Genomic DNA, 21,082 nt, shown 5'->3' on the forward strand with positions numbered 1-21,082 from the left:
TTCATTAAGTTTTGTTTTGTAGAAAGCCTTTCTTTAAAGTAAATTTCGTTTTGTATAAATTGTATCTTAATTTTAATCAGTGTTTCATCAACAAATTGCCTGGATTTAAAAAATAAGAAGCAAATATAGCCGACATCAGGACATGGAAGTGCCAGAGCGATCACTAGAGTTGCACGTGAACTGGAGCTCGTATTATAAATGAATCGAAACTCAGAGTAGTATAGGCTAAGTAGTCTCTGAGGCTAAGAGTAGGCCTCACAGACATGATGAGAAATATATATATAGAAAGCTTGAAATGTCTAAATCAAACAAAACAATTCAAAATGAAAAGAAACAGTTGGCTATACTCTCTGCTTATGTAATCCGTATCGTATGAAATGTGCATTTCTCTCTAGAGGCGTGTTCACTACTGCGAACATGGCAAGTCAGGATCGTCAACTGACACTGACACAGAAAACACTAGTTTATTAATAAACTATTAAAATGTCTCCTTGCTATATTCATAATCATAGTCACATTCATAATCATTACTTTTGCCGGTTCTTTGTGACAGTTTTTTAGTGTAATTGGCAGTGACGTCACCCACTGGTTACATGAATGCGTCACCACCTCATCATTAAGTCCGTGGCCAGGGGTTAGCCTTGCCTGTTGCGGCTCCGACTGATTTCCGATTCATAATACTGAAGACAATTTAAACTTACCATTGTCGATATTAGTGCTCCTGTGAGCTAAATAACCTACTGCTGAAGACATCATGGCCAAATCCACTGAATTAAGGTTATTTGCTGTCAATAGTAAATTCACTGAATGACCATGATGATTAGGGGGGAACTTTGTGTCATCACAATACCCCCCTTGGCGACGGGCCTGGATGTACCCTGAAAGCTGGCGTGAGAGCGGTGGCTGAAATCACTGCTGCGGCAGTGAGAAACGAAGTTTACTCTGAAAGCTGGTGTTAGGCCAGTAGGTGAAATCACTACTGCGGTAATGAGAGAAATATATTTTGATGAGGGGAGAAAGCACTGCTGCGGCAGTGAGAAATGTAAGTTTAACCCTCTGGGGACCAAGCTGTTTTTGGGATCGTTGAGATGTTCTGACATGCTCTGACATTTGTGCTTTTTTCAGTTATTTATAAACATGTTAATGGCAAAGGTGTAAATTCACTCTATATAGCACAAACAGGGCTACCATAATATGCGAGCAACGTGTATGTAGATGTTTGTATTTTTAAGAGAATAATGTTTATGCGTGGTTATTGGAAAAAAATTAAATGAAAGTTGCTGATTTAAGAACACAAAACACATATTAAATATGTGTCCACAAGACTTTTGACTAATGGATGTTGTCCCTTTGAATTCTAGCTTCAAAATTATGTGAAAATCATCCTGCCTAATTTTTCACATAAAACACTACATTGATTTAAACATTGTAAAACAGTTTTTTTGTCAGAAGAGGTTTATGCGTGGGAGTGGTAATGGGTCATCAATATTAATGAGATTCAGACCAGGGGTGTGACATAGACGCTCCCCCAAGTGCTAATGGGCCATCAAGTGAGGCAGCCTTAACAAAGAATGAGGAGATTCAAATGTTTTTTTTTTCAATCTGTTTTATTGTAATTTTGTAAAATCAAAAGTAAAGGCAGGTATCTCACAGTAAATGCTTATGCCCCGTTGATGCGGGCTCTAAGCAAATCAAATGTGACCAAAATAAATAATCAGTCGGCTATAAACAAAGCAATTGTGAGCGATAAATAAACAAAAGTAAAGGCAGGTATCTCACAGTAAATGCTCGTTGATGCGGGCTCTAAGCAAATCAAATGTGAGGAAAATAAACAAAAGTAAAGGCAGTTGGTAAATATGTACTTACTCTTTCTGATTTCTGACTGTGTTGCTAAGCGCACTCCGAGTTGCAGGCGGAGGTAGTGATGAAGCTACATTCCTTTTAAAAAAGTTGAAGAATATTATTACATAAATATAACTATAGTAGCATTAGTCTATAATGAATAACTGATGTAAATAATTTTAGACGCGTGCAATAAGCCTATATGCGTGTCAATGGGCCATTACCGGAGAGGCACACCGCAAACATTAGCCTAACACATTTGTGCACTTCATTAACTGGGTATATTTACACATTTCAGCACATTTACACACATTTACAACTGATATTTGCGAGCATGCATCGTTAATGATAATGAGGCAGCATTTATATAGTCAAAATATAATCTAAACACCTACTAGGCCTACTTTCTAAAATAATTTCTAAATTCTATCTTTCATACATAATGATCTAAACATATCATTTACTGCTAGGCTACACATACAAATACAAATTTTCTTAACCAAGGGGTGTAGCATATGTACACAAAAAAAACCATTTTTGACGTTGAAATGGTACGAGATATTAAATTCATGGTATAGATGTGCACTTTCATTAGATCGTGTTGAATATAGGGAGATATCAAATGTCAATACTCTGGATGGCAAGTCCACCCAGTATAATATGTAAGCTCAGGTTTTGAATAGCTTGTCAACTAATGCAAGTAAGAATAAATACTTACTCATCCGAAATTCTATCCACGGCTGGATCAATTCACTCTTCAAAATACAAACGGTCGTCATCAGAGTAGTCGCGCTCCTCTTCTTATGAAAATCTGGACTCTTCGTCGCTAGTATCCAGGACGAGCTGAAGGGCTTCCGCACCGGTGTACCGTGTCATCTTCCCAACACGCAGGTGACTGAATGATGAAACTTGAAGCGTTTAATGCATTTGCTTGGGGGCGTTTACCTGTTTTGCATAGATGGCTTAACACATTATCTTGTGAATAGCGCGCTCCGTGAGTAGGCGTGAACCAATTAAAGTCAATGAGCTCGTAATGAGCTCGACTGGAATCGCTCTCTTTTTATACAGATTACAGAAGCTGATAATATTTGTTTTTTATATAAATTACTTCATTTAAAAGATGCGATCTCAAGCTTTATGCCCGTGGGTCTGTTTGCCTGTTTGACTGAATTTTCGCGGAGTTATAGATCATTTTCGAACGCGTTTCAAATGGGAGTTTACTGACAGAGAGAAGGCAGAAATCGCATCATGTTAAAGTTTCTTTATTTGTCAAAAAGCAAAACACTTTATTTTTATTGTGAGTATACAGAAAAAAAATAGAAACTGAACAGGATCGATTGATGTATAACACGAAAATTAAAGATCAAAATTAACAGAGCATTTTGTGTTTATTTTTCATTGCTAAAAAAAAAAACGAGCAAAACGCGCGGGCGCGTTTTTGGTCCCCAGAGGGTTAACTGGAGAACCTGAAGGGAAACCCATGCTAGGTGGGCTCGCAGCACTTGAACAGAGATAGGCTGACGGAGCTATAGGGTGGAGGGGGAAAATAAATTCTGCAATTGCATAGGTAAGGAGGAAAGCAGGTGGAATTGATTGATTAATGAACATGTTCGCAGCAGCTACATTGCTGAATGGGTAATTGGTGAGCTTGTCTGTGTCATTAGTTTGAAATTGTCTGTTTGGAGAGCGTTTTGAAAGAATGTTTTTTAAAGAGATGGGAGTATTATTGTCGTCAACGAAGAGGGGATCAGCAGGAAATAAAATTCTGGAACTTTTGTGAGCTGAAAATAAGGAAACAGACTGTTAGGTTGGAGGGGTGTGGGTAAATTAACAATATTGAATGGTTGCTCATTAACTGATCCGTTTTGCAATGCTTGAAATTAAAGTGGATAGTGTCTCTGTATAGTACTTAAAGATTGGAGAAAGACTAAATGGATCTGCGGATCAAATTGTAGAACTGCAAGTAGATTCTGCGCATCTGAGAAATCTGAAGAATGTGAGGATGAATAGAGTGTTGATTGTTCTGGTGGTGTTTTCTTAGTGACTACCTGAACAGAGGAGAAATAATCAGTTTGCTTAACACTGTACGGGCTCTATCTTACACCTGGCACAATGCAGCGGCAAGCGCGATGCAAGTGTTTTTTGCTAGTTTCAGTCCGACGCAGTTGTCATTTTTCACGTCCTGCGCCACATTGTTTAAATAGCAAATGCATTTGCGCCCATTTGTTTGCCCATGGGTGTGCTGGTCTGAAACAAGGTGTGTTCTGGCGCATTGTTGGTGCGTTGCTATTTTGAGGCAACAGAAATAGACTCATCATTGACCATCTGAAACCTGGAAAGTCAATGGCACAATATTATTATGTTTTATTTAAAGAGCGCGTTAGTAGTAGGTAGGGGCGTTGCCGTTAGTAGGGGCGGCAGTGGCTCAGTGGTTCATGTAGATTGTCTACAAACCGGAAGGTTGGTGGTTCAATCCCCGGTTCCACCTGACCAAGTGTCGAGGTGTCCTTGAGCAAGACACCTAACCCCAGCTGCTCCCGACGAGCTGGATCGCCTTGCATGGCTGACACCGCCGTCGGTGTATGAATGAGTGAGTGAATGGGTGAATGTGAGGCAATATTGTAAAGCGCTTTGGTGGCCATTGGGTCTGTGAAAGCGCTATATAAATGCAGTCCATTTACCATTTTTACCATTTTAGTAATGTGTGCGCCTATAGGCGGGTCCACAACGTGTGTACATTCTGCTTATTAAACACACAGGGGCACACAGCAGCACACAAACATGCCAAATATTAAAATGAAAAGGATTACAATGTAAAAGATTATTATTGTGTACATATGGTGGAATCCGTTTTTTTCCGTAGATCATAGGTCTTCAACCCTGCTCCTGGAGGCCCACTCTCCTGTAGAGTTTCGCTCCAACCCTAATCAAACACCTGAACCAGGCTCAACCAGCTAATTAAGGACCTCTGCCGTAGATGGTCTGCTTGCACACTTTTAACTCGCACACGAGCAGTTCCGTTTGCGCTCTGGAGACGGCTTTGGTCTTTCCACTATCAAATTCCGTCATGTAAATAGCGAATCTGCCATGGCGCGAGCGCAACTGGCATTTAAGGGGAATGGGAGATGAGACTCTGATTGGTTTAATGCACGCAAATCCCAAAACACACCCATTACTCACTAAGAGAATAGGGACAACCCTTTTAGACCATGTGGCTGGTGCGCCGACCATTGTTCCCGTCGTTAAACTAACAAAAGTGGATTCGGACACGCCCTAAGTGAACTTGCGCCCTACGCTTTAGGCCATGCGCTTAGATAGTTAAAATAGGGCCCTACGAGTGACGAAAATCTAAAGGGATGGGTTCAGATATTTGGATGCTTTTGATAAGGAGGGAATTTGTCGGCTCTTAATAGCTGGGCACTGTTGACAAAAATTAGTTTGTGGATAAATGGGTATGATTGAGAGGAAGATTTACTCGGATGTCAGGTCCACGTAGAGGCACTGGCGTGCATGACGGGCCTGTATATGGAGCCAATTTCCTAAATCTCTGAAGGCAGAATTTGAAAGAGAGCAATTTGGATTTAAAATCCTGCTATATGTTCTGCTTTATTTATGAAATAATTGCAAGCATAAGATGTGGTAGCAATGACTTGCTTTTGCTGTTTTTGTATTAACATTTCAAAAGGAGAAATCACGAATTAGTATTATTAGTCACATTTGTTTTGGAGTTAATAAATAGGTGGATACACTCGAAACAGGTTTAGGAACACGCCCTAGACTCTAGAGTGTTACCAATCCTAATCCAATCAGCATAACTATTCAAACGCATAGAGGCTAATCCAATCAGCATAACTATTCAAATGCATAGAGGCTAATCCAATCAGCATAACTATTCAATGACCGGGGCTGGGGCTCGGGCTCCAAGAGCCATTAAAGACAAAAGGAGAGTCTCAGTAATCTGACTCATTTAACTTACAATAGAGAAAAACAGGTCAGGCAGGAATCTCTTGCTGGAAACTCTGTTTAACAGCTGATATAATCATCAGTTATACCTCAAATGCTAAAGTCTCCTAAACTTTCTCAGTTTATATACTATTGTATTGGAACCTAAATTAAACATTTAATAAATTTGTAATACAACAGTTACGAAGGACAAATGGACTTGCAATGGTCTGTCATGTCCAGTGTAGAGCTGGTCTCGTCCAGTGTAAACACAGTGTAACAGCGTCAGGAGTTCAGATTCTGGTGTGCTGATATTTGTGTGCAGCCCAACTCACCCGTCCATCACACACATTCACCGACATTACATTCACTGCATGTGCAAACTCTCAAAACCCATAAATGGCATATTACTTAACAATTAGTTAATAGTCATGTGCCTCAACAAGTAAAGTCATAACATAATGATACATTTGCAAATCATTAGTTAATGATTAATTAAAGCAGACAACTGGAAGCTGAAGTACATTGCTTTGACCAATTGTGGTAATGAACACATTAATTTACACTTTTAGTTAATAAAATGTTATTAAGAAATGAATACATTATGACACATTTAATTAATAACAATTCATATATTACTTAATATATTAACCATGAAGAATCTTTATTAGTTGCTGATGCAGTAATCATTAATTAATGGTTAAGTTATTTATGAGTCATACATTAACTCATGATTATCTGTACATTAGTTAAGCATGAATTAATGCATATTAGTGCACCAGTATTGTAAAGTGTTACCGCATTATTTAATGATATAACTTTAGAAATTAGAACTAAAACTTGATGATCATGCATGAATGCATATTTGTCATTTTAACTGAACTTAGGACTGGTGGTGGTGCTTAAGATATTGTTGGTCATTCAGTTTTTTGGTAAAAAAAAAAAAAAGAAAAAGATAATAATTCTTATTAAAAGATACTACTAATAATGACAATACAACACATGAGCTGCTGGATCTAAAAGACATCATGGCCATCTGTTTGACAAGCCAGAAAGGGGGTGTCATTTAAGGCTTAGAATCTTACTTATACAGTGAATATAAGGAATATAACCAATTCTTGACAACAGCTTTTAAATTTGCTGACATATTAGGAATGCTCTATTTTCATGGCATGAAAAATGAACACTTTACTTGAAAATGTGATCTGTGAAAGCATTATACTCAACAGATAGTTTTGTGTTATTTATATAGTCGGGAAGATCTTAACTAGCAGAATAGAACAATATTTGTCTGAATTAGAGATCAAACTACACTTGAGTTTTTTGTAAGAAGAATTTTTTTTACATAGGCAAATGTAATCAGTATACACTTAAACTTTGAGCGTGCAAAAAAAAGTGCAGTTTGACTGCCCATAACAAATGCCAGTTGACCAAAAAAATCCAGTTGATTCATGAAAAGTAGATCTTAATTACCTTCGTGCTGTGGAAATACAACCCGTAAGACAGAACACAACGAGCGACCCAGGTCAATATAAGTTTAAGCACCGCTTAGGCATGAAATCGTTACAAAATCATCGGGAAATTGCTTGGAAGGGCGTCTGTGAGCGTGAGGAGAGAAGAGACGGATACATTCTCTACTTTGCGAATCGAGGATTTTTCATGCATTAAAACTCTATCCTAATTTTAATAAGAACATGTTATTTCGTCTCTTCAGTTACGTCACACGCCAGCGCCCAGTAGTAATGTTCTTCTTCACACAAATATCCGGATTTCAACTAGCAGTGCCCTATTTATATTATTACAAAAATGGCTAAACCACTTTCTATGATGCATTTAATAAAGAAAAACATCTTGACAAAAATGACAGGACGCCGTAACAACTTGACACTTTTGTCGTTTGAAAAGAGAACTAACAGATAGGCTAATTAGTTTATGACGAGATCAACATCTTCAATTCAAAACCCAGGCGACTCTGACTTGTTTAGAACAAACATCAGCCATACAAGGTAAGCTGTGGGTTTTTAGTCTGGCCCGCCGTGGCATGGTTATGCAATATTTTTTGCATATGATATTTGTGAGCAAGGGGTTTTCTGAAATGTATATAAGCCACGTGAATGGCAGGTTGCCGATACAGGACTCAGACATTGTAATATAACTTAGTTGTTTGTCAGGACTCGGGTCTCTCTCTCCTGCCATGTTTTTGTTTTCCTTTTTCCGCACTGAGCAATAGCGCTTAAAATGAGTGATTAAAGGTGAAGTATGTGGTTTCTGCTACTACACTAGTGGCAGCCAGTGGAATTACACAAATAAAGCAACATTGCAAACCCTTCTGCCTGGTTAACAGATCCCCCATTTAGCCTCAGCCCTGTTGGTGGCTCGGGACTCGGCTGCCCGACTGCTTAAAAGTTGATTTTCAATAAATGCATTGTTGATTTGAATTCTTCGTTTCTGGGTCCTCTCTGTTGCAGAACCTGGCAGTGCTTATACTGGAAACCACCTTGCCATACCCAAGTGCTAAAAAATGTATTATAAATAAACTGCATCAAGATAAAAATGATTAAATTAGTTGTAAATTAAATATCTTTAAATACTAATACAAAAAGAAAATAATAATACATTGACTTGGGTATATAGGCCTATTATTTGTTCTAACGTTCACGCAAAAACTGTCATTCTGAGTGTCTGACGACCTGAGCACAACAGAGATAAATACACACTCTTCTGAGGTTTATACTGGAGGCTTGTGTAATTAAAATGTATTAAAGCTGAAATCCTAAAAAAAAAAAAAAAAAAACATAGGCTGATTTCTCCTGGGTGCAGTGGCGTGAACTGCTGTGCGCTCGCGTGTATGTAGCAACGGCGAGGCCAAGATTTTCACTTAATAATAAATAACATTTTCGGTTTGTTTCTCGTCAAACCCAGTATACATTCAGAACAAATATAGCACGATTTGCATGGGATTATTTTATGACATCTGAATGGATGACATCTAAACTGCATGAAAACACAGCAGGGATTTCTTTATATGTATTTTTGTGTTCCATAAAAAATAAGGTAATAAGGCTTTAAAACAACATCAAGGTGAATAAATAATTACTGAATTTCCATGTTTGTGTAAACTGTCCCAAAGACAGTCACAGAAAAATAGTGAAGGGGTAAATAAACTTTAAACAGATCAAATACATCGTGTTTGCTAAGTGATGTAGGCCTATAGGGAATTTTAAACCAACCAAATTCACTAATTTATGAGATCTCTATTTCACCTTTTTTTTGTAGAATCGTAAGGGAATTTTGATTCATTCATAAAGCTGCCTGTTACCAGGTTATTTCCAATTTCCAAATATGTGATTATTGTTTTAAATATATTTTTTAGGTGTTAAATGGGTTGGTGCTGTTGGTTAATGTTGTAACTGCAGTTTTGTCTTGTTCTTATCTGTCGTTTTTGACTTTCTTGAATTGATATTGTCACGTATTGTTGTTAGATTAAATAAATTCACTTGAACTTGCCATACCTTGACTTTTAGTGAATTGGTGCCACTGAGGGACAGTCCCAAATTAAGCCAGTTGAAAAACATTGGATGATGTGAATTATTCTGGCCCACCCACACTTTTAGAGGCCCACCCATCATCACTTTCTGCCTCCGCCACTGTCGGGTTGGTTGGGACAGGGTTCAAAGGGCAGGGCGGGGTCATCTGCCGGAAGTATTTGTCAATCGGAAGAATTTGTCAATGAAATGACGTGGTGTCTGCTGCTCATATAGTATGCTCGTAATGATGATCGACAGGACTGAATGTTTAGGCTCCTCCCGAATCTACGTTTTAAACTTCATTTAATGAAATAGTTTTCTGAACACAATAGTTTTCCATCAAGCCCAGATTCACTGCATCTCTCTACAGCAGGTCTATGAGTCTCCAGATGTTCACAGACATGCAGTTTCACAAGCCAGTTTTCTCTGTGCTGACGTTTCTCACTCCTCCTGCTTAAAATACAGAAAGATCTTAATTTCACACTCTGTATTCACACTGAAAATCATGATCTAGTGAGCTTTTGCCCTTCTGCTCTGTGAGACGTTTCTGTTCTTATGAGTTTGCTTTAGGACTGAGTGTCGCTCTAGTTTCTTTTAAGTTTGTTTATTTGTGTATTTAAATGTTTAAAGAAAAATTTGACATCTAAATAACTAACTAGAGCTTGTCTTTAAAACAGTAATGAAGTTTTTTATCATATCAGTCATTTTTGTAATGCAATGGACATTTATTTGAGAACTGAATTGCCTCTTCTGCAGGTTTGTGAGTCCTGCTGCTGAGGAAGCCTGTCAGTATGTGAATAGAGTTGTGGGTATAAACCTGTTACTCCAGAGAGAGCTGAATCTGAGAGGACATGAACTAGGAGACACACGAGTGAATCAGATCTCTGCTCTACTGCAGGATAAACACTGTCAACTCAACACACTGACGTGAGTATTGCTCATTTATTTATTATATTACTTTACGTTTAGTTGTAATGTTAGCTGATGATAATATTTCCAGACAGACAGTTTGATCATGGGTCAATAATTATTTCAGTTACTGTAGAGGCAGAACAATGTTTGTTCATAACTGCTTTCAATTTAATATTTGTATTTCACAAATATCTAATTTTGGTGCAGCATATACTGTAATTTGTAAAAAATTTAATAAGTGCATTTAAAAAATCTGTGATCAGTATCTGCCTGTAATAAGATCCAGTGAAGGTAAGTTTATTTATAATTAGTGGTGGGCCGTTATTGGCGTTAACGTGCTGCGTTAACGTGAGACTCTTATCGGGCGATAAAAAAAATATCGCCGTTAATCTATTCTCAAAGTTGGGTTGGGAGCTGGGTCTATACTACGCAAGCTATGATGACTTTCACCTTGATATTTTAGCGCAGATGTATATCTAGCCGAATTGCACTGTAGGGGGCTTCGAACCTGTGTGTATGCCTACTGTGAAATTACCACATCAAACGTAACGTGACGTGCTAACATGGATGCAGATATGAAGCCGCCGGGTTTGCTGCAGGGAAAATTTATTTCTCAGATTGTCAGATCGGATAGCTATCTGATTTATCAACGATTCCATTTACACCTGGTCACATAAATGTGTTTTTGCGAAACGGATTTAAATTCGATCTTCAATTCCCGCGCTATATGCAGATTTAATGGAGTGCACATCACCGAAAGCAACAGATTGAGCTGCATTTTATTGATCATCAGCTAAAATTTCACAATCAAAGACCGCAATAAGAGAGAGCAGCAACAGCCCTGGTAAGATCATTTCATATCTTTACTTTTAATGATGATGATTGTGTGTTTAGCGTCTGCGACTTACTTTCACTGTGATTTTTGTTAGTTTGCACGCTAGCTTGATGAACAGATGCTCAGTTGCTCATCTGCATATAGCGCGGGAATTGAAGATCGAATTTAAATCCGTTTCGCAAAAACACATTTATGTGACCAGGTGTAAATGGAATCGTTTTGATAAATCAGATAGCTATCCGATCTGAGAAAACGCATGAAGTGACCAGTAAATAAATCTCTTATTTGTAAACTATAAGCGTTGTATGTTGTTGCTCTTGCTTGTAGTAGGCTGTCATTTTTTACGATGCTGTTCATTCATCCATTGTTGATAATTAGACCAGTCCAATAATTTCCACATATGTCTAGCTATAGCTTCGATTATCAGAGCTGTTAACAGACTTGCTAACAAACACTCGTTTCTCTTACGTGTTTTCTGCGTTATGTTTTATTGCCTAGCTTGCCTCACGAACTAGTTTGCCAGCTGAACTCAGGTGTTGTGAGGTGTATTTATCACATAGTCCTGAGGGATATCAGACGACGCTGTTGACGTTGATTCCTGCGATTATCATGAGAACAGTTTTCAATATCTCACATAATTATCAGGACATAAATAAGCCTAACGTAGAGGTTGTAAATAGTGTAAACGAGCTATATAGTGTAGATCGGTAGTGTAATAGTGGAACAGTGTAAATCAGATATTTACGACAGTGCAAGTATTCCACAGCGACTCTAGGGGTCGCTGTTTGACAAAAACACAATTTCTACATAGTGTGCCTTTAACATCTGAATACAAAAAAACAAACAAAAGTACATCAACGGATCTTCTTCTGTCTGTTCTCCAAAATATAATCAAATGTATATTTCTGCAAGCATGTTTAAACTGGTTAACTGTGTCTACCGCAGGCAAAGGCATTCGTTTTCAAGTTGAGTTCGCACGCCACTGCGCAACAATACACACACACTACCGCGGGATGGCGGGTGTTCATAAACTGTGAACAATGGTAGCTTATTTAATGTATAAATTAATGTATATGTCCAAAAAATGGGTAATGTCATACTTTCTAGTAGTGCTATGGCGTAATAATCTGTTTGGTTGTAAAATGTATTACCTGAGTGAAATGAAATCGAATATCGTCCTGTGGAATCATTCATTCGCAGACAGCTTACGAAGATGATCAACTAATAAAGATCTTCATCGCTGGCAAAAATATGATGCATTTGCAGAGTTGCTCTCACTTGACTGTACTGTAGGTCCACGGCCACTTCATCTAACGCTCTTGATGTTCTTAAATCTTCCTGTTACGACTCCGAGTCGAGTGTGAATTGAAATCGCTTCAGACGATTCAGTGCGTGCAGGAACTGAACAGATCATTCAAACTGATTCGCGGACCGATTTAGACAGATCTAACTTGTTGTTTGATGAAGTCTTTGAACAGAATCGACTCAAAAGAGTGATTCATTTGTGAATTGAGCATCGCTCAAGCCCAGAAAAAAGATACAGCGCGCTTGGAATAAACTACGCATTTAACACATATTGCATTAAAATAAAGTAACGAGAGGAACGTCGTCCAACGTAACGAAGTAAAAGTACAGTTTTTTCATTAGAAATGTACTCGAGTTAAAGTAAAAATACCCACATTCAAATCTACTCTTAAAAGTAAAAATTTTCCACAAAAATACTCAAGTAAATGTACTTCGTTACTACCCACCTCTGTCTGTAAGTCATGCGTTCGGAAGGTTGGTCTGAACCACTGCAACAGGCTAATTCAAGTGTTTTCATGCAAAGAATAAAATAGTCATTACACTGATTGTTGTTAGCTTTTTAATTACATTATCCAAAGGTACATCAGCTGGCAAACCAATATGCAGTAAAGGCTCAGGAGTCTATTTGGGGCGGCAGTGGCTCAGTGGTTCATGTAGGTTGTCTACAAACCAGAGGTTTGGTGGTTCAATCCCCGGTTCCACCTGACCAAATGTCGAGGTGTCCATGAGCAAGACACAGCTGCTCCCGATGAGCTGGATGGCGCCTTGCATGGCTGACACCGCCGTCGGTGTATGAATGAGTGAGTGAATGGGTGAATGTGAGGCTGTATGTAAAGCGCTTTGGTGGCCATAGGTCTGTGAAAGCGCTATATAAATGCAGTCCATATTTAAAGGGAATGATTGTGCTGGGGAGTTTGCTCAAACTATGGCAGCGATACAGAGAATAGTTGTGCTAAAAGACGTGCCGTCCGCAGAGAGCTTTCAAAGGCCAGTGAAAGCACTGCCAGTTGAGCCCTATTCAGACGGCAATTGTTTCTCTCATGGTCGTACGGTATTTTCAAAATAAAGAAGTGTGAAGTCCGCACACTGAAAATTACTGCTCCAAAAGAGTTTATTAAGGCAACGTTTCGACCCTCAGGTCTTCATCAGGCTCATCGTACGGTATTTTCAACATGTACAGGGGTACGTCTGTGATTTTATTGATTTTATTTTATTCAAAATTCACTGTTTAAATCCTTTTTGATCACTGCCGAGCACCGTACGTACGATGTACACTTTTATTACTGAATGCTGGAAAGTATTTAGAAGAACAATATTTCATCACAGCTCCGCCTCAGCGAACAAAAATGGGAAAGAGAAGAAAGCATGTAAACATTTGAAATGGTTATTGTGGCAGCAATATATGATACAATTTTAAAATATGTAGGCTAGGCTATTATAGGCTATTATAGTTTGGATTATTTTTTATAATATCCCATGAGTGCTAATAAATGCAGTTTCCACTATTTCTGAAGAGCTTCTCTTAATGATGTTTTATTAACAAAGTTCGGGAGGAACACGTTCTAATGATCAAACAATCAAGTCATTCCAACCAGCTGTCAGCAATCAGTAATCAACAGGTCCACTCAATCAGCATGATTAAAGGCCTATAAATACTCACTGTCGACTCACCCATTATCCTTGACAGTTTTCAGCATCCCTCCACCACCCCATCTCCTCACACTTACCTGGTTATCTTCCTAACTAAGAGATACGGGGGGAGAACTCTGGGTTCGGGCCCAATTTCCGAGCTCGGAGCCCTCCCCCCGGACAGCACGCCAAATACGCATAACTATTTATTCTCTGATCATTCGTAAGTGTGAACTCGTGAATAAAGAACAGCACTTTCTCACATAACGCAGTGAAGCAGCCCCTGCACGAGAGAATAACTGATTCTCGAGCCGTCGATATCAGCAGATTCAGCAGCATCGCCACGGACAGCACCGGGTAACGTCGCACGTAAGAAGGCATTTCTTAAGCAGCTTCCTAAGGTATGGTTCGGGGAACACGCCTAGAAATGGTACACCTTTAGTTAAGTTATACCTTTAGAGTCTTCGTAGCGCTAAGAGACAACATTTTTGTCTAGATTGAACAAGATCGCGAGTCATCGTCAGCTTCATCTTTGCAGCCGACACAGAAAACACTTGTTCATTAATAAACAATTAAAATGTCTCCTTGCTATATTTGACATATTCATAATCATTACTTTTGCGGTTCGTTGTGACAGCTTTTAGTTGCTTTATTGGCAGCGCCACCCTTACATGTTACATGAACGGGTCGCCACTGCATCAGCACTGAAAACAGGGGAGCATTTGGTAGACCTGTTCAAGTAGAAGATGTAAAAAAAATTTATTTGAATTTTTTTTTTTTTACTCCTAAGGACTGAAGTTTGAAGTCTGAACTTAAAAATAAAATGTGGCACTGGCATATCATTTATTCTCAAAGTGAAATAATTTGCCTATTTTTCAGGGGTGAATGTCTGTCTACATTTGTAAAATTATACATTTATGGTAGAATCAAATGTTGTTTTGTTTGTCTTGTGTATTGCCTTATCTACAACACATGAGTGTAATACGGTAAAGGTAGTACAGGAGAGAGACTTGGATTTCTCTTCAGTAAAATTAAAGTGTAAATATATCAGGGGGAAAATATGTGTATATATATCGGTATCGGGATCGGACAAAATTAGTTTGAAAATATCGGCATATTGAATATCGGCCAAAATGCAATATCGTGCATCCCTAGTGAATTGTAGTTTTCCACGGACACACATTGAGTACGATCTGAAAGATCATTTTCGAACCAATTTAAAGCTGCTTCACTAAGGCCTGAGTCTCTGTAACAATAATTTATGATCTACAGAATCGAAAGCTTTTGATAAATCGGCAAATAAAGCAGCACATGACTTTTTGCTATCTAGAGAGGTTATAATATCATTTGACACTGACATGGCTGCAGCAATGGTACTATGTCCTGTTCTGAATCCAGACTGATAATCGTGAAGACTATTATTGGCTGACAGATATTGTTTTAATTGGTCGTTTATTAATGATTCGAAAACTTTTGCTAAAACTGGCAATCTATAGGACGATAATTGTTTGGATCTTCAAGATCTCCGCCCTTTAATAATGGAGTAACCATTGCCGATTTCCACATTTTTGGGACCGTATTGGAGAACGGACTTAAATTAAATAAAGAGGCTATAGGTTCTGCTACGAGATCAGCTGCCAATTTTAGGAGATAGGGCTCAATGTGATCGATTCCTGCCTTTTTCTTTTTTTTTTTGGATCTAGTTTGATTAGAGATTCGTAAACCTGTGCGGTAGTAATAGGCACAAAATTAAATGATTGTGAAAGGCAATACTGGATAGGTTCTGCAGATTCTTTACAAGTATTAACACCTGAATTAATAGACTCAGAGGTGGAGCCAACTGAAATAAAATAACTATTAAGATTATCTGCAATAGCTTCTTTGCCCTTAACCACAATATTATTAACTTTAAGAAGGTCTGGAAATTTAAATGACAGATTTGATGCTGAAGTAGACGACTAATTTCCAAAACGTTGTGGGATTATTTAAATTTTCATTTATCGCAGACAGATAATAATCATGTTTTGCACTTTTGATTAATTTTGTGCATTTATTTTGTAATGCTCTATAGGAGATCCAGTTTAAAGAATTGTTTGAGTTCTTTGCCTTAGCCCAAGCAGCATTCCTCTGTTTTATAAAGGTAGAAACAGTGTCATTGAACCAAGGGTTATTTTTACCACTTATCCTAAGTCTTTTGATTGGAATGTGTTTATCACATATGGATATGAATGTCGATTTAAAATAATCCCAAGCCAGAATAACATCTGGCATGCATGAAACAACACCCAAATCACTATGGTAGAGATCGCGTAGAAAAGCTTGTTCATTAAAATGCTTAAAAAATCTTTTATAAATATAACGCGGTGAAATTCTGGAAGTTTTACAATTTCTCACACAGACAACTGCACAGTGATCACTAATATCATTGCAAAAAACACCTAATGATGAATATTTATGGGAAGCATTAGTTAAAATTAAATCCAGTAACGTGGATCTATCTGTATCCTTTTGATTCATCCTGGTTGTTGAATTAATCAACTAGGGCTGTAATCTCCCAGTCGATTAGTCGATTATTTGGTCGATACATTCTGGCTCGACCAAAATTCTGATTGGTTGATTTTTTGCCGCGTTCATTTCATTAGTTTTGTCGCGTTCATTTAATCAGTTTTGCCGCGTTCATTTAATCAGTTTTGCCGCGTTCATTTAATCAGTCTTGCCGCGTTCATTTCATCAGGTAGAAAGCACTAGTTGCTAATGGGGGTGTTTTCAGAGCACCCCTGTTTCACAGGTAACAGTCTGTCTTCAGAACACCCCCCTTGTTTTCACTTCTTTTGGATTAGCCCAACCCACTGGAGAAGAGAGACAGATTGAAGAAAGTAGGCTACTAGAAGGTTTGCTGAATATTATTACTTGATCTGGTTTGTTTAATAAATATAATAAGTTAATAGTCTATCCGTGTCTCAGCCGCGAAGCTGATTCTATGTTCGCGAGCTGCACAGAGCGGCTGAAATGATAGTGTCTGTCAGTTATTATAATACATATGACAAAAACAATTGTCTAAATTATGTTACATATTCCTCAAAAGTTCTTGTCATGATATCACTAGTTGACAACATAGTACTATTTTCGGAAATCATAGGCTATGATATTGCGCAGGTGCACGTGATGCAACGCTGCCAGAGCCGACAGACTCGTGTGTCAGACTCATTTCATTGCAAAATAATTAGGTCAAAAACGATTTAATACTGCAAATAGCCAACTAGATTTTTATGTTTATTTATAATTCATTTAGGCGGACAACAAGGCGCACAGTGCGCAGCTAATTAATTGAAAGTTTTTTTTTTCTTTTTCCTAACGTCATTTTTAGTCGATTTTTAGTCGGAAATTTTAGGACTTTAGTCGACCAAGAATTTCTTTGGTTGATTACAGCCCTATAATCAACTGTACCAAGTACCGAGTCACAAGTCTCTTTAAAAAGATCAGAAGATGACGACAACCAGTCCCAATTGAAATCGCCAAGTATGATCAGTTCATATTTAGTCCAGTCGTGAAAGAAATCTGCAAGTAAAGTACATACCTCACTTGAAGATGAAGAAGGCGGGCGATAACATCCAGCCACAACAATATCCAAACCAGAAAGATTTACTTTGAGCGCTAAAAGTTCAAGGCCATTTGGTATGCTGATTGACTGTATGCAGGAACAGTTTAAATTAGATTTCACATATATTGCAGCAACTCCTCCTTTTTTTGCATGATCAGATCTGAAGACTTTATATGCATCAATATTAATCATATCATTTGTGACTGATGTTTTTATCCATGTCTCAGTAAAGAGCATTATATCTGCACCAGTCGTGTCAGCCCAAACTCTTAAAGAGTCCATTTTGTTGATAAGGCTGCGCACGTTCAGATGAAAAAAGCGCAATCCGTTTGATGCTTTGAAATCGTCGGGCGTTTGAAGTTGGGCTAACGTTGGACCCGGGTTGGGGTGAATATTGCCTGATAATAGAAGCATGATGAGAACTAACCACGATCTCCTTCCTGTGCATTCCGTCGTCGGATCTTTACCACAGGCAGGCGTCGCTTTAGCTGTGATGCTCTGATTCCCGTGCGACCACAAACAGCGTAATCCACTCGGTACATCACCGGAAGAGAATAGTAGTTCTTGAGAAATGCCTCTCCAGGAAAGCCGAAGCGTCGGGCCATGATCATTAAGCAATCCCGATGCAGTCACGGCAAACAGATCATGCCATTGAGGCCGCTGATAAAGCGCGGTTACTTCACGATCACTGTCGCTGCTTTCGGTATCCTCAGCACGAAAAGGGCATACCAATCTCAGGAATCCATAAGGTCGTACGGCAACACAAAATGAAGAATAAAAATAATAAACGCATTTTCTGTTTTTAATTAAATCGTTACTTGGCCGCGCACACCAGAGAAAAGTAGGCTAATTATAATACTTTGATTAAAACAAATTGAGGACAGACTAACAAACACGTCTACATGCAAGCCGCCATCTTGAATTCTCCATCAATAGAGAATAAAATTTTAACCTTTTAACCTAAATATTAACTTTGATAAATGTTCGCTATTATTAGGTGCATATCCAAGTGTTTGTGCGGTGTGTGGAGTGCGCACTTCATGACATGGAGGCGCCGACGCGATTGTTTGCATTTGTTGAGTTAACAATTAGTTAAAACTAATAAAATAATAAAACAAAGACTAAATTAAGATGCTAACTACTGTATTTTCCGGACTATAATTCACACTTTTTTTCATAGTTTGGCTAGTCCTGCGACTTATAGTCAAATATTCAAAGAATCAAAATTAATTCATACTGACTGACATGAACCAAGAGAAAGCATACCGTCTACAGCGGCGAGAGTACTCTATGCTGCTCCTGTAGCCTACCCCTGAAAAAATTTACTGAAAACTGAAAAACTGTTAACTGAAACGTTAACCTAAAGACAACTGAGAAAGACTGAACACAAACAAAATGCCCCCAAAAAGAAAAAAATCTCCATGTTTTCGGTGCTGATGCGGTGGTGCATTTAACATGTAAGGGTGGCGCTGCCAATAAAGCACCTAAAAGCTGTCACAAAGAAACGGCAAAAGTAATGATTATGAATATGTCAAATATAGCAAGAAGATATTTTAATTGTTTATTAATAAACAAGTGTTTTCTGTGTCAGTGTCGGCTACAAAGATGAAGTTGACGATGCTGACTCGCGATCTTCGCAGTAGTAAACGCGCCAGAGAGAAATGCACAATTCATACGGATTACATAAGCAGAGAACAGTCTGTTTTCTTTCATTTTGAATTGTTCTGTTTAAAAGTAGACATTTCAAGCTTTCTATATATGTCTCAGGTCTGTGAGGCAATTAGGCTACCTTATACGCTGAGTTTCGGTTCATTTATGAGACGAGCTCCAGGTTCACGCGCCGGCGCCTCCGTGACCTGATTATATTGTCTGCTATATTTACTTCTTATTTATTAAATCCAGGCAAATGGTTGATGAAAATTAAGATACAATTAATACAAAACGAAATTAAATTTAAAGACAGCCTTTGTGCTTTCTGTTTGAGGTCTCTGTGAAAGTTTTAAAGCAGTCTTTTAATGCCGCTTTCAGAGCGCTCACATCGGTATATCATATATCATATCATATCATATCATATCATAGTCCGATTCATTTTTAGATTTGCTTTTTTATAATTCTGATAGATTTGTAAAGAAATCAGATATTCTCTTCTGACTCGCCATAGTTAGCTGAGTTTGTTTTTTTCGTTTGAATATTCTAATTTTAGCATAGTCACGTCACGTCATTTACATCAGATCGACTTTTGAAATATATTTATTTCTCAATATCACAAAACCACATTTCTGCCGTGCAAAGGCAAAAGACCGCAACTTCGTTTTTGGTCGAAAATGAGTTATTTATATTTTTGGCACATTCAAGACCTCCTTTATCATGTGGATGTGTATCTTGAATCAATTCCGTTGTTTTTTCGATAAAATAATGAGTTGTCTTAACAGTAACTTCCAAAAGCCCATGAGAAACCAAGGCAGAACACCGTAACACCAGTTACCGCTCTTTGGCTGTGTTTTGGAACGCTCAAATTGAGTTACGGTACTCTGCCTTTGTTTATCCGCGCGGCGTCAATATGACGTTACTGTGCCAGTGTTATATCAAATAATGCTACCTACCAGATTGTACGGTTATCTGCCTTTGTTTTACTGTCCATTAAAATTTAAATTACGGTGTAGCCTGTGTACTTTGTACAGCTGCCATCAGTCCCTCTAACTTCTGATGTCCTCAGAGCTTTGTCCTGCACAAATGCGGTCAGAACATTTATTATGGTCTGAAACCGCTCCATCGACAAACGTGCGATATTGATTGCTAAGGATTATGCAGAGTTGACAGAAAAATGTTACACATGCCGTAACAGATGAATACAACCAAGAACTAAAGCCCCGCCTCACCCAGTTCGGGTACTGGACCTGGTTGAAACACTCATGCATCTAGCTGGCAGAGTGCCAAAACTTCGCCGGCGCCTTCAGCACCGCCCTGAACACGGTCGAGCCAACGCTGGACTAATATATCTATGGAGGTATTTTGTCATGTCAAATGTATTAATAATGCCATCAGAATGCAACCAAAGCCCAGGATAGCAATAAGTAGATGGTTATAAATAATTGTAAATCATACAAAATAAATGCCATGATCACTAGATTTTACACAGGTATTACTATAATGATTTTGTTAATGCTGATCAGCCACCAAATATTAATAATGTGGAAGTCACTTTTTGCTGACAATACAAAGGCAGAGTACAGTAACTTTACAATAGTGGTCAAAAGTCAAGTTTGAGCTCAAGATTGTTTTATGTAGGCCTATATAATTTTCATTACTAAAACATCTATTTGCCAGATTTCCAGTGTCCTACCTATAATTAATTTGGCGGGACAACTAAAAATCTTTAAAGTCATTTTTCTCAGTTCCACACTCTGCAGATTTGACATCATATAAAAACTAAATTATATTTTGAACAATTTTATGAATAAAGGTGGAAAATTAAAAACCTTTTGAAAA

At 38.2% G+C, this 21,082-nt stretch overlaps 1 protein-coding gene across 1 annotated transcript in view; it reads left to right on the forward strand.

Moving 5' to 3' along the window:
- Positions 1-21,082, forward strand: part of LOC311292415 (ribonuclease inhibitor-like) — a gene marked incomplete at its 5' end in the record, with an annotated part of 35,411 nt that overhangs the window by 5,472 nt on the left and 8,857 nt on the right. The window contains one exon of the mRNA XM_084412083.1: positions 10,068-10,238. Within this exon, the coding sequence (XP_084268209.1) occupies positions 10,068-10,238 (171 nt within the window). The remainder of the gene's footprint in view (positions 1-10,067; positions 10,239-21,082) is intronic.

Source organism: Rutilus rutilus (assembly GCF_951802725.1).
Source record: "Rutilus rutilus genome assembly, chromosome: 6".
In the NCBI taxonomy this organism is placed as follows: domain Eukaryota; kingdom Metazoa; phylum Chordata; class Actinopteri; order Cypriniformes; family Leuciscidae; genus Rutilus; species Rutilus rutilus.